This window comes from Aplysia californica, unplaced genomic scaffold (assembly GCF_000002075.1).
Source record: "Aplysia californica isolate F4 #8 unplaced genomic scaffold, AplCal3.0 scaffold00351, whole genome shotgun sequence".
Lineage (NCBI taxonomy): Eukaryota > Metazoa > Mollusca > Gastropoda > Aplysiida > Aplysiidae > Aplysia > Aplysia californica.
The window spans coordinates 656,395-671,600 of NW_004797621.1; the positions used below are offsets into that span (position 1 = coordinate 656,395).

At 41.9% G+C, this 15,206-nt stretch overlaps 1 protein-coding gene across 1 annotated transcript in view; it reads left to right on the forward strand.

Annotated features, from left to right (window-relative positions):
• Positions 1 to 6,542, forward strand: part of LOC101854883 (NADH dehydrogenase [ubiquinone] 1 beta subcomplex subunit 5, mitochondrial) — a 17,421-nt gene extending 10,879 nt beyond the window's left edge. The window contains exons 2-6 of the mRNA XM_005102950.3: positions 253 to 335; positions 1,348 to 1,414; positions 1,857 to 1,918; positions 3,565 to 3,671; positions 5,822 to 6,542. Coding sequence (XP_005103007.1) covers positions 253 to 335; positions 1,348 to 1,414; positions 1,857 to 1,918; positions 3,565 to 3,671; positions 5,822 to 5,963 — 461 coding nt within the window. The 3' untranslated portion in view covers positions 5,964 to 6,542. The remainder of the gene's footprint in view (positions 1 to 252; positions 336 to 1,347; positions 1,415 to 1,856; positions 1,919 to 3,564; positions 3,672 to 5,821) is intronic.
• The last annotated feature ends 8,664 nt before the right edge of the window (positions 6,543 to 15,206 follow it).

Here is a 15,206-nt window from a genome sequence, read left to right on the forward strand (position 1 = left end):
CAAATCTTGTGGGTGAACAATACTGGATGAGATGTTTATAGGAGGCCAAATGTGTTGCTTTCATAAAAGCATCACATGCTCGGAAATAGAATCAAATGTTGTGACTTGACTTCACAATTTCATTGATTTGAGAGTTCACTGTTTTGCTAGATGCTTTGGCTTTTTTTTAAAATGTTGACCTACCTTGGCCATGGTTCAGTGCACATATGCTGTTGAAATGAGAATACTGTATACTTATTTTCTCTATTGCAGTTTCTGTGCGTAATGGAGGGCATGAGAAGAAAATGCTCATCCAGCCAACTAGGTTTGAGTGGACAAGATTCAAGAATGATCTGGTATATATATTAATTTCTGTTTACGTTTTTCAACTGATAAAGTCGGGTGTTCATAGGATTGGTTTGTGGTACCATTGTCACAGATAATGGAGCAGGTTAGGAGGGAATTTGAGCTTGCAGGGGTTTGGGTGGGTATTGTTGTTCAGATGATCTGTTGTTTCATTTGGGGCCCTGTCTTATAAAATTTTGAATTATTATATATATTACAAACATATTTAATTTACGGTACAGCTTGATAACTGGCCACCCTACCACAGTATGCCGAAGGCTCAGGAAGTTGTCTCACTAAGAAGGAAATCCCCAATGTCCGGATCGGATTGGGGATTATCTTTACTTTTTACTTGATTACTTATATTTTAGTAAGTACGTACAGGAGGGAATTTGAGCTTGCAGGGGTTTGGGTGGGTATTGTTGTTCAGATGATCTGTTGATGACCTATCTGCTAAACGGGTTCAGAATTTTGGTTTGGGTGTGTGATGATTTAGACAGTTTATTCTCAAAGTTGTTTTTTTTAGTTGAAAAGGTTTGTGCTCACTAACATTCTTAGTTTCCATGGCTCTCATGTTGATTCTGACATTTTTAGGACATGTCTGAGTTTTATTTGATTAATTATTTGTATTAAGAATTAACTGTATCCAACCCATTCGGTTATCATTTAAATCCCTATTTCTGTCAGTGGTATCGGTACTAGTTTTCTTCTTCTCCTTCTTGTACCCCTACTAAAACTCAGGTAGTGGTAACTATAAAATCTTTTTCATCATGTAATACTAGCACACGGAATGTCTGATATTTTTTTTTATCTGAGGAGTTGAGGCGATCAATTTTACTATTATACTACTAGGATAAGAGGATGTAGAAAATGTTTTTAAAAAACCTAACCAATACGGGCGGGGATCGAACTAAAGACCTGGGAATTGACAAGTGTACTTGTTTAGCTAGTCTTGTAGTAAATGTTGATGTATAATAAAAACTCTTATTTGTTGTCAACAGTTTCCCTGTCTCTTTGTTTCAGCATTTCTACCTTATGCTGGGTCTGGCGCCCATGGTTGCTTTCATTACCTACGCCAACATCTTCATCGGTGAGTGTTTCAGTCTGTCATTTATAATTGTTCTCTTTCCAGGGATATTAATTCTTCTACTTCTGTGTAGCGTTTGACCCTCCTGAACACAAAACAGGTTGCTGAATGGGTTCAGGGGTTTTGTCTTTCTTGTCAAAAACTAGAACCCATTGCTGTCCGACTTCCTTTTCTTTTTGTCTGTTTTCTTGCTTGCGCATGTCATGTTGATATACTGTGCTTATTCAGTGTAAACAAAGTAATAATCAATGTTTTAAAATAGTATAATATGGTATGTAAAGTTGTGGTTATGTGTGGAATTTATATCATTTGTAAGGCAATTCACAAGAGTGTTTGAAGAGGAAAAATTAGCAAATTTACCAGAAGTCTTCACTTTTATGGTCCATAGCCAAGATGAATTTCTCATTTTGAGTTTGTCATTGCCTTTTTGGATTTGTGTTTTCAGGCCCAGCACAATTGGCCGACATCCCTGAGGGCTATGAACCCAAAGAATGGGAGTACTACCAGGTACAGTATCTGACTGACCCCATAGTAGTGGCTAGCTTCAAGCAGTGTCAATGACCCCTAGGTTTTTTAGTCCGCATTTCAGAGTTGTTTGATGACAAAAACATAAATGTTCTGCTGTGGTTGTGAGGGGGGGGAGAGAGGGGGGTGGTTCGGAATGACCGCCATATGACTGTCCAGAGCAAAGAAAACAACAAAGATAGAATTATCTGAGATTTTAATAATTCATCTATGTAAGGAGACGCCCGAGATATGGTCATTCAAAATTGACCTTAAAAAATCAGGCTTGGCAAAATTGTGTGAAATCAAAGAAACGTAAAATTGTCTTCGCACGTGTATAGAGGAGCATCAATATTGATAGAATTGACATACATTACATATCCAATGAATGGAGAATTTTGTATTGCAATAAACAATATTTTATTTTGATGTTTTGTCACGACAGTTTCAAATAAAAGGGAAAACAGAGCAATCACAAATACCATGCAAAACTTGGATTTAACATTAAATGTGCTCGTCATTATTATTTTGCTTCGGGGCCGTTAGTTTTGTGTAGCGCACAAACTCTTTGGGCATGGAATCTTAAAGATTTTTTACATAATTATCTGTCATTTCATCCCAAATGTCACAGAGAGTTGCAAGCAAAGGGTCTGAGCTGAGAGCAAAGTCCCATTTCTTCAGCTGCTGTTTCATGGTACTTCACTCTTCTCATACCTGTAGAATTTACACCGGGGCTATTTACTGGTGACCACTCCAACGTTGATTTGATTTGGTTTTCCAAGAATTTTCTAGTGATATTGGCCTAGTGGGAAAGTTATTTGCTATGCACGAAGATGTCAACTTGAATGACACCTTGACTAAAGTAAGTAGAACATGACGTTCCAGCACTTGCCTGTCGTCCATTTAACCAAGCCATCCGGTGATTCTCACAAGGGCGGTTCTGTTCATTCCACCCCCAGACCACTCAGAACCATGGCAGTTTCGTGGCCTCTGTTTCTCACTGACTGATGATTTTGTCCAAAAATCTAACTGACACAGTCCACGTGCAAAAAAGGTTTCGTGCTAGACACGAAACCATTAGCTCCTAAACAAAAACAAAATTAATACTATTGAGCAGATGTTATGTTAAGTCCAGGTTTTGTGTGGTATTTGTAACTGCCCTGTTCTCCAATCAGTTCAAAAATATCATCAGAAGATGCTGTTCATTGCATGGACAATAATATTCTCTTTTCATTTGATATTCAACATATGTCCTTTCCTCCAATGTTGATGCACTTCAATATACGAGCGAACACAGTTTTGTTTTTCTCTGATTTTGCACAATTTTGCCAAGCCTGATTTTTTAAGGTCAATTTTGAGTGACCATATCCCGGTCGTCTCTTAGCACAGATGAAATGTTAATGTGTCTGATGATGAAGAATTTATTCAGCTTTAAATTGGTATGGTGCATGAGCGGGTTGTGGAAGCTTATAACACGATGATTGGGTGATTACATTTTCAAGTTTCTTTTGGACGCCACTATATACTATATATGTTTTCTTGAGCGTTTTACTCAAGGCCGCGCTACCAAGGCTATTTTTGTGAAGTCAAGCAAGTCTGCAAACTTCATTTGAAGCATAGTTTTTAAGATGCAAGTCATATTTTGCCAGGGCCCGATCAAGCGATGGTTTGCCAAGTACGTGTATGAGACTCCACAGAAGGAATACGAGCGCACCCTTCATTTCTTGCATGAAAAGAGAGAGGAGAGATATTGGAAGTGAGTATGCCACTATATGGGGTTCCTTTTGTTTTTTTCTTCGGGGGGAGGGGGGGGGGGTCAACTTTTTTTGCTAAAGGGTGATTTTATCTTAACTTTGTCTTAGGTCCATTGTTTAGTTCAGAAAAAAATAAGTGAAATTTTTGCATTGTCTGTAGTTTAATCTATGCAGATGGTTGCAGGGGTTGCCACTTGCATGCTGTACTTCTTTTCTTTTCCTCTGGGCTTGTTTCTGTCTGTAGCCCCATTATCTTACTTTTCCCCTGCAGTATACTCGTAGCTGCCGTGCACTTCTTTCCACCGAGCTACGACTATATACGTCATATGGAAATACCAGTCCTCAAAATGGAGTCAGAACCACTTATCCAGGTTTCTATTGAAAATAATAGGTCGCTTGTCGCTTGTAAAAACTTTTGCTAGCTTGTTTTGATCCAGTTTTTCACCAAGTATATGAGTTAGTTTTGTTGTTTTGTCACACAAATCATGGCAAGACAGCAAGCACTGAAATCTTCATGGACGAGGAGAAAAAGAAAAACAACCACAAAAAACAACAGTGCCCCGGCAGTTTATGTGTTTGTTAAAATACGTAAACCATGTTTTTAGTTTTTTCTTTAGGCTTAAGCCGCAAAGAAAGTGAAAGTAGACATAAATCTAGAAAAACAAGGCGATCGGATTAATTTTAGTGCCTTTAAAACTTCGAAGAAAAGCTAGGTCTAGACCATAGATCTACTATAAGTTGATATGGGGTAAATCGAGTGCCGATGAGTCGCAGTCGGACAAAGAATTTATTGTTTTTTCTGCTCTTTCCTTCCTCTTTCTCTCTAATAATATTAAAAGAACATTTAAAGTAAAATCTAAGTGAAATTTCATATTGCCAGCTTAAATAGTTTGGGCACAATGTGTGTCTAAGGTTAGTGTGTCAAGTTCAGACTGATTTTGTCCTCCAGCTCGTGGCAAACCAGGTGGACACAAGTGCACTGCCCGCGGCAACGCAGGGTGAATATGGTTAATGACTACCATCGCTTCAATGTGCTTCTCATTACTCAAATTCAAACACACTGTGCTTATTTCTTTTTCCCTACACTAAATGAATGTTACAATGTGGATGAACTTCTCGTTTCTTAAACCATATATGAAAGACTCATTCTTAACTCACTGCCATGCCCGAACCCTGTCTGGTGAACCCTGTAGGCTGCCACCTGCCAAACCTGAACCCCGTCGGGTACATCTTTCCTACTATTTTTCAAACATTTCCCGACGTGTTTCGGGCTTTGGCAGTCGGAAGTATGCGAGATAAGCCAGTTTGGTTTCGATTCCGCATTGTTGCAGTAACTTCCCTAGATTATGTTATATAAAAATCAGACTTTATCGGACCCCCCAAAATTAACTAGAAACTACTAACGCTCAGTTACAATGGTGATAGCGTCTTAACGAGGTCAGAACATTTGAATTGATGGACCCATTCGTCAATGAAGGGTCAGATTTAGATCTTTCTGCAGATGAAGATGATGATGGAGATGGTGACCCATCATACAGAGTTGACGATGAGTATAGGAATGGAAATAGGAGAGGTGCGGACACAAGTGAAGATGGAAATTGTGATCTAGCTCTAGAACCAGGTTCTCTATGCTCAGACCAATGGTGGCGATAGTGATCTGACACTTTCTGGTCAGAGAAGGCTAGGTGTAAATCTTTCCTACCAGAAGATCAGGGTTGTGGCTGAAAGACTGCGGTAAGAAGGAGCCAAGGAGAAGCAGTAGAAAGGCTGCAGAAAGAATCAGGGGCCCAGAGGAAGGGAAAAGGGAGGTGAGGGGGGTGGGAGTAGACAGTGAAGACTAAAACAGACGACAGTACATTGCTAGAGAGCTGGAAAGGAGGTGAAAGGAGACAATTTTAGAGAAGAAAATCGCTACCCAGAATCGAACCCGGGACCTTTGAATGAGAGGCGAACACCTTAACTTCTTGGCCATGAGAGCCCCCAGTGTCATTGTTTGTGGAAAATTTCACTTCTGTACACATAATAATAAGCTCACGGTGACGGTTTGAAAATGGTTCCGATAGCCTGGCATTCCTCAGTTACCCAGCTGAGAAATGCCAGGCAGGGAGTGAGATATGAATTATAAGGACTCATTGACTGTCTGTGTCCACAGTCTGCTGGACAAGAAAGTGAAGAGCCTGATGTCTGACCGGCTGGACTACCGCGGCTGGTACTGGGTGGATGTAGACAAGAGCATCAAGGACGATGAGAAGGCCTTCGAAGAGAGCAACACCAGAATAGCTGGCTCAAGATAGAGCAACATAACAATTATCTCTCCTTATTAGTTGGGTCTGGGCTGGGGTTGAGAGGGGGTCTTATATTGTACTACTAAGTCTCATGAAATTACTTCTGATTATGGTTTGAATCACCTTTTGCCATATATGGGAAATGAAAGTTGTGAGATTAGAAATATGAACATTTTACAGAATAAAAGTGGATGAGGTTGAAATGAAAATTAGAGTTCTTTTTCTGTGAGACTTATCCTTTTGCTTCCATGTGACATAGATTGGTTACTGTAAAGTCTTGACTAAGGACAGACACGTAGTTGTGCTACTAGTGCTAGGTCTATACAGACAATGTCTAATCTCCTTCAGAAGCTTCTGCTGCTGGATAACTTGGTCTGTCTATAAAGTCGATTCTTTCTTGAAGCTTGAAGGTGAGCTGCAGTTTGAAAACTTTTGTTCTGGTACGCATGTTTTCTCTGTCAAAGTATGAGCGTTGTGTTTTGTGGTTGGTTTGTACAGGTTTTTCATTGTGATGTCACAGATTGCACTGATGTTTGTTCTTTGGATTTGACCTGAGTCAAAAATGGAATAAAAACAAAGTACTTTTCATCCCTGGTTTACTTTTTTTTCCTTGTCTGTCATGGATACGTCAACTTATGTGATGTCTCTTTTTTTTTTTTTTTTTTTTTTCAGAGCTGTTGTTGAGTGTTCTGCTGTGATCTTCCTCTTTTGTGCATTTATTCTTTCAGTTTGCTCTTTCTTAGTTGCTTATTGAGCCACACTTTTTATGCAAGTAGTAAAACGGTCCACTCACAACACTGGTCGTCCAGTGGGTGGTTGGCAGGTGCTCTGGTGTGGTTTGCTCCTTCTTTCCTATCAAACATCTATCGTCTGTATCTCCCCTCCTTCTTTTTTTGTGTTTGTTACTCTCTTGTAACACCTCTAATCTTCGGCACTTATATGACCTTATTGTGTTGCGAGTGCCATAAAACTCTTACTTAAACTAAAAACAGGTCGTCCTCAAGGCCTGACCTCAATTGAGCTGCACAGAACCTCACACAGGCCTAGCTCAGGCCCAGCACAGGCAAAGCCCAGGCCAAAATCAAAACAAATCCCCAGTCTGAGCAAGGACTGAAGGAAGGACTGAACAAGGTGTGTCTAAATTTTGTCCACGCCTAAAATTTCCATGAGGACAGTGTGTTGAGTAGGAGTGTTATTTTTTTAAAAATGGCAACATGGTCAAGAGACAATGTTTTGGTCTTTATTGAAATATACAAAAAAACATGTATATATGCCTTAGGAAAATTAAGTGCAAAGATTACAGTAACAGACAACTCGAGGGCAAAGACCCGTGAGGAACTCATATATTAGTTTCCTGAAAATCTTTGAGGCAAATGCCGATAGGAACAGTGCCTTTACAAAAATAAGGTATGGGTAGTCTTAAGAATAATCCATCAATTCACGAAAGAAGTTGATGTGTGTTTAGACCTTCGGAGAAGCCACATTTTGGACAAAAACCTCTTTTTGCTTCTTTTTCAAGTAAATTTCATATTGCTGGACTTGCCAGCAAAAGTTTAGCCTGGTTGATCGCCACGACGGAATGCACTAGTTTTGCACAGTCCTGGCCTGTGCCGTATGTGTGCGCTTGGCTCAGGTCTCCTCAGTGGGCCTCAGGACAAAAATTAAGTGGCCCCAAGGCGGCCTCAAGGATTGCCTTCGGACTGGGTGGCGGCAGATCCCAAAGACGACCTGTGTTGTGTGTGGCCCACGTTAGAGTAAGGCAGCTTTGACTGTATATTTACATGATACATACATTCATACATATTTTTATACGCATAAATCTACATAGGCCTACTCAAGTATTTTTCACAAAGGAGAGTTGTGAGCACCGTAAAACCTTACTAAAACTAAAGTTAAAAAAAACAGGCTGACCTGCTAAGTAGCGTATGAGGCTGGCCTTTCTCGATAAATATATTGTTTCCTTTGTGACTTTCTTTAATAAACTGGAGTGAGAAGCTCAGCTCAGTCCGACGTTGTGTTCTCGGGAAAGACACTTTACATGAATTTTCCCATTTGGCTCTGTCCTATTGGAGATGATACATGTTAAATCCGAAGTTCCTGCGTCAAACCTATGCAATTTCACTCACATTTTTCGGAGTTCAGCCTCAAAGATGCCCATTGAAGTTGCTCCACCTGAGCCTTGGGATCTTTGTTGCAGACATTCCCAGACTGGCTTGTCTCCACACTTCTGACCCTAATAAAATGCCCCGGGGCACTCGTATCTCTAGCCAGAACTATACACGTACATATACTGCACATTATTGTTCTCCTGGCGGATCATGCTCATCTACATAACTTAACATAACCTTCGGCAACCGTGTCTGTTGTCCGACTTGAGCCGTGTCTTTATGCCATTCCCAAAGGGGAGACCTTAACATCTCGAGTTCTTATGCGCAGTAGAATTGTAATTGTAAATGGACTGATTCCTCAATGTCATGCTCATAACTATGCCTGAACTGCAACAGGGAACTGCTGCTTTTTCTTTCCTAATCTTTACTAGATCTATCGTCATTTTCCCTCTACTTCTGTTATATGTTTGTCTCACCCTTGGTGCCTTGATAGTCGAAGCCGACTTTGTGCTGTTGAAGCTAGAGAGTTGAGCAGAGTAAGTCTGATTCCCTGTAACTGTAAGCACTTCTCTGTTGACATTCACCCCTTTGCGTTCATATGACCTTACGTAGTCGCGAGCGCAGTAAAACCTCTATTTAAAAACTAAAAGACTTGAGCCGACCTTGAACGACACTGGAGAAAAATTTCGGTTTCTCAACACGAATAATATTAGATAGCATTTGAATGGCGCATATTCCCGCTCAGCAGCACGCTCTTTGCTCTTTACAATCTAGATCTATATTATTACCCCATGAGACCTGATAGCGTTTTGAAACAATCTCAATTTCCCAGGAAGCATACAGAGTAAGCTGACATTTTCGGGCTCTGAAACTGAAACACTAACATATTTACAAGATCTTTTTGTTGTCTATGACCGGGAACCCTTTCTCACATGGGTGAAGTGAGAAATTCGTGTAATTTGTAAAGTGCCTTTCCCAATGACACAACAATGTCGGGCCTGAGGCTCTAATTCTAAACCCCGAACCCTTAACGCTACTACCAAACGAATAACAAGCTATTAATTCATCTAGGATGCAGTGGACACTACGTACGACCAACAGTAGACCAAAGGTAATGTACATTTTGTACCACCAGACTCGAATCAAAAACACGAATTTGCATATTATATGATGTTGCTTATAAATCTTTTTGACTTTGACTTTGAGATACGGTAAAGTAATTAGTAAACAGAATCGAAACGTCTTTATGACGAACGAAAACATGCTTCTTTTTAAAAGTGCCACAAAATAACGCGTCTTCAAGCCAACAAATTGCACGCCTTGAATTTGTTAAAGCTGGAGGAAGAGGCCGGATCACTTGAGCAAAGCACCAAAAAGATGCGATAATTAAATTAGATCTACTATACTGTGATCTACATTCTACTATAAAACACTTCCTCGTCAAATGTGCGCGCGCACACACACACACTCTCTCTCTCTCACACACACACACACACACACTCGCACACACACACACACATACACATACACACACACACACATATACCCCGCATCTACACACCCACAGACACACACGCACACACACTCACACACTTGTATCTGTACATACACACACACACACACACGCACACACACACACACACACACACACATACACACACCCACACACCCACCAATACACACAAACACAAACACACACACACACACAAACACACACACACACACACACACACACACACACACACAACCAGAGAGAGAGAGACTATCACTATCACTGTGGAAATTAAAAAAATAATAGTAACAAGAAAAATGCAATGCACCATTCAGTCAAGTACCTGTGTGTGGGTGAGAGAGAGAGAGAGAGAGAGAGAGAGAGAGAGAGAGAGAGAGAGAGAGAGAATTTGTTAAAGCTGGAAGAGACCGGATCATTTGAGCAAAGCACAAAAAGGATGCGATAATTAAACTAAAATCTACTATACTGTGATACGTACATTCTACTACAAAATACTCAGCTCAAAGAGTTAGCTTCTGACGTTTCACGCAAAAACGCTTCCTCATCAAATGCGCGCGCGTGCACACACACACACACTCTCACACACACACTCGCACACACACATACACATACACACACATATACCCCGCATCTACACACCCACAGAGACACACGCACACACACTCACACACTTGTACTTGTACATACACACACACACGCGCGCACACACACACACACATACACACACCCACACACACACCAACACACACAAACACACACACACAAACACACACACACACACACACACAACCAGAGACAGAGAGACTATCACTATCACTAGGGAAATTAAAAAATAATACTAACAAGAAAAATGCAATGCACCATTCAGTCAAGTACCTGTGTGTGGGTGAGAGAGAGAGAGAGAGAGAGAGAGAGAGAGAGAGAGAGAGAGAGAGAGAGAGAGAGAGAGAGAGAGAGAGAGAATTTACAAGGGGGGGGGGGGGTGACAGACAGACAGACAGCATGAGAAAAAAGCGGAAAGGGTTGGGGGGGGGGGGGGGGTTTTTTTTTTTTTCTTTGTATGTTTATACTAAATGGCTGTTCAGCCCTTCAGGAAGGTGCCCAACTCTGATCAGCCTGCTTTCTTTCGTCCTGCGAGACTCCTTGTCGGTGTTGAGAGTGAGAGTAGAGCCAACAAAACTACTCGTATCACCTCGAGATAAATCACGACCTTAGAATAACAAGCTTTTAAGTTCTAACACGGAACTATTACTATTCCTATCTATTAGTGTTTGAATTTAGAGTGTCTGGGTGGGTGGATGGTTGGTGGGTGCTCTAGTGTGGCTTGCTCCTTGTCCTTCTTTCCTATTAAACATCTATAGATCGTTCCTATCTCCCCTTTTTTTTGTTGGTGGTCGGCGGGTGCTCTGGTGTGGTTTGCTTCTTCTTTCCTATGAAACATCTATCGTCCTTATCCCCTTCTTCTTTTTTATGTTTGTTACTCTCTTGTAACACCTCTAAGCTTCTGGCGCCTATATGACCTTATGCAGTTGCGAGTGCTGTAAAACCTCTACTAAAAAACAAACCTTTTATTTTTGGGTTTCTGTTTGTTTGTTCCTATTTTGTAACACCTCTAATCTTCGGCACTTATATGACCTTATTGTGTTGCAAGTGCCGTAAAACTCTTACTATTAACCGGACTGGGGCGACCATCTCCTCCCCGGCGGGTCCCAGGTGGCGGATAGGGAACCGCCACTGTAATGAAGGTTAGCTGTGAATATGTTGAAGAAGCAGCCCCGAACCAACTGGCGATGCTCTTACAAGACGGGGTGAGGTGGTAGGTGGCACTAACACGTCATTAAATGCCCTTGGAGTCCGCTGACGGGAGCATCATGCGGAAAGGGACCGCATTAAGTCCTGGCTACGGGTGGAATCCGGTAACATTTCCTCCCTCTGTGCTCCCAGGGTAGGTCCTAGGACCTGGAGCTGGAGTGCTGAATTCGGAGATATTGGGCCGCAAGGCGCACTCTAAAGAACCACAATATCACGTAATACTGCAATATATGACACTTGAAGTGGGTAACTTTAGATATATATTATGGTGCTCGCCCTGTGAGGACCCACCAGGCAGGTGCAGTGCGGGCCCCAAGCCTCGAAGGGGTCCACCCCAGCGACTGGAGGGCCTTCCATCGTCTTGGAGTGCCATTATTAGAGGAAGAAAAGTGATTGGTAACACAAACACAAAACAGGTAAGGAAAAATCTTAATATCATGCACTGGAATGCTGAAGGAATCTCAAACAAGAAAACAGAGCTGGAAAAACTTTCTAAAAGATAATGAAATACACATCAGCTGTATACAGGAAACACACCTGCAGGAGGAGGCAAACTTTAAAGTAAGAGGATATCAGTTCTTCAGAAACGATTGTCAAGGTAGAAAGAAAGGGGGAGTGTTGACCCTGGTAAGAAATAACCTAAATTAATTAAATATACAGGAGAGGCTGAATATATCCACAACAGGATCAACACAAGCAGAGGCACTGTAGATCTAGAGGACTATTATTGTCCAAGCGATAAAAACTTTGTGCTAGAAACCATTGAAGTCCCAGACACAGACTTTCTCTTCGCCGAGATTTCAACAGCCAGTCCCAGAGTTGGGATTATAACAGACTAGACAGAACAGGAGAAGAAATAGAGGCCTGGCAAGTTGAAAGCTATCTTCTACATACTTGTGAACCATCCTTTAGATCAACCCTCATTTTATTCTCGAGCTTGGCAATCAACTACGACTCCAGACATAGCACTCTGCACAGAAAACTTGCACAGACATCTAAGTGGAAAAGTGGAAGCCCAGCTTGGAGGAAGTAACCATCGCCGTGTTCTTCTTACCATAGTAGAGAGCCTGCCAGAGGGCAGCCCGAAAAGGCCGAGATGGAACTACAAAAAGGCAGACTGGAGACTTTTCAGTCAGCATAAGAACTAATGAGCAGACAAGAACATCGCAGTCTTCGACAAAAACATAAACAATGCCATCACAGAGTTCAATGAAAACATCCTCTTAAGTCAGCAAAAGAAACCATACCTAGAGGGGTAAGGAAAAATTACACCCCATGCTGGACGCCAGAACTCCAGAAAACACACAACGACCTCATCAAGACCAGAGAAGAAGCCGAATCACACCCAGGGATAGAAAACAACAACAAGCTACAAAGGTGTAAAGCCCACTATCTCAAAACCAAATTGGAGTGCACTAGAAAAGCTGGAGAGACAAAACGCACAAACTTAACTTGGAAAAGGACACCACAAAACTATGGAGGCTTGTAAAGGGGCTAAACGACGAAGGAAATAAAAGTGCCAAGATCACTCTAGAAGTTGAAGGAGAGATAGAAATGGAGAAAAGGGCAGCACATACCTTTGTAAAAGCATATGCTCAAGAAAGCAACATCAAAATACCAAGAGAGAGACAAAAGAAATCAGACAAGAGGAAAGAAGAAAAAGAAGTGAAACCCCCCCCCCCCCACCCCGGAAGCAATGGAGAAGGACACCACCATGGAAGAGCTGAAGAAAGCAATAGATCAACTAAAGCAAAGAAAATCACCAGGCTCCGATGAAATTACACATGAAATGTTACAACATCTGGGCAACACAGCCTTACAGACTCTACTGGATATATTCAACTTAAGCTGGAAAAATGGGCAAGTACCCCAGTGCTGGAAAGAAGCAACGATGATCCCGATCCTCAAGCCAGGGAAAAGTAAGGCACAACCACTAAGCTATAGACCTATCAGCCTCACAAGCTGCGTATGTAATATGTAAGACAATGGAGCGCATCATAGCTCACAGAATGCAGTGGTACCTAGAGGCACAGCACATCCTAGTACCTGAACAAGCTGGATTCCGTCAGTTCAGGAACACAGAGGACCAAACAACTTACTTGTCCCAATTTATGGAGGACTTCTTCCAGGCACAGAAAGAGATGCTAACAACATTTATTGATCTACAAAAAGCGTTTGACAAGGTTTGGAATGGGGGTCTACCAGTCAAGCTCCTGAGAAGTGGTTAGCAAGGCAACATGTACCAATGGACTAAATCCTATCTATACAACCGAAGAGTACGTGTGGTGGCGGATGGATATCAACGACGGAAAATGCTGCTGCGACAAGGAGTATCAAGGTGGAGTTATGTCACCGTTGCTCTTTATCCTCTTCATCAATGACCTTCTTATGGAAGAACTGCCCAAAGGAATACATGCTGCATTGTATGCAGACGACCTGGTTCTTTGGTGCTCTGAGGGATTCGTCACTACTGCCACATATCGCATGCAACTAGCACTGGACAAACTCAATGCATGGACAAAAACCTGGTGTGTATCCGTAAACAAAGAAAAGTCTTCAGCTACACTCTTCACTCTCAGCCAGGCTGAGCCAAAAACCACGCATTGGACAAAACCCCCCTAAAGTTTGAGAATCAACAAAAGTATCTTGGAATAATCAGTAATCTTTGACAAGCGTCTCACATGGAAACAACACTTTCAAAATGCAGAAACTAAAGCCAGGAAGAAGGTTAAAATCATGAGAAAACTTGCAGGGACTCAGTGGGGAGCAGATGAGAAAACACTTGGACAGGTCTATCTGGGCGCAATCAGGCCCCTTGTTGAGTACGGATCTAGTGCATGGATGACTGCAGCACAGACTCACAAACACACTCTGGAAGAGTGGAAAACCAAGCTCTCCGAAAAATCACTGGAGCAATGAGGTCAACGCCTATAGAAAAGATGGAACAAATAACATCTATAGTGTCCCTGCAGAGGAGATGGGAGTGCAAGGCCCTCATACAGTACACCAAGGCCACAGCTATGGAGGATCATATAATGCACACAAGAACAGCCAGATCAAACATCACAAGACTTAAAAGATCCAACTTCTTCAAAGAAAGCAGAAAAATCCAAAGATCGCTACAGGACCATTTACCAGCCACAGTGAACATGCTGAACCATACCCCAGAGGCACCATCATGGGACAAGAAAAACACAAACATAATTATACACACATCCATTCCTATGGTCACCACAAAAGATGACCCCAGCGATCTGAGCAAGAAATCCTTCACCCTGTCCATGCTTGTAGAAAGATACCCCAGAGAAGCAAAGATAAGGATCTATATGGACGGATCTGCCACTGATGCTGTGAAAAGAGGATAGACGACGACAAGCTGAGGCAGTCCAAACAGGGCGACATTGTACAAACTACAGGGCAGAGACGAAGGCTCTAATACATGCAGCAAACATCATCATGAATGCGGTAGAACCCCAAAGCTAAGTAGTATTCCTAATTGACGCCATGTCAGTACTGCAGACAATCACTGCCGGCAAACTACCAAGGGTACGAGAAGTAATTGAGGGCATCCCGTGTCTGAGGATCATGCTGCAATGGATTCCATCTCACTGCGGTGTCTTAGGAAATGAGCAAGCAGACAGAATGGACACACTAGGAGCACAGAAAGAACAAACAGACAACAGCGTTCACAGAAATAAAAACGGACTCTTTCTCTAGCCTTTCTACTGCTACTCCTTGGTTCATTCTTACTGCTGTCTTTCAGCCACACCCCTGATCTTCTGGTACTTTGGTACTCTAAGGTATCGAACAATCGGGAGG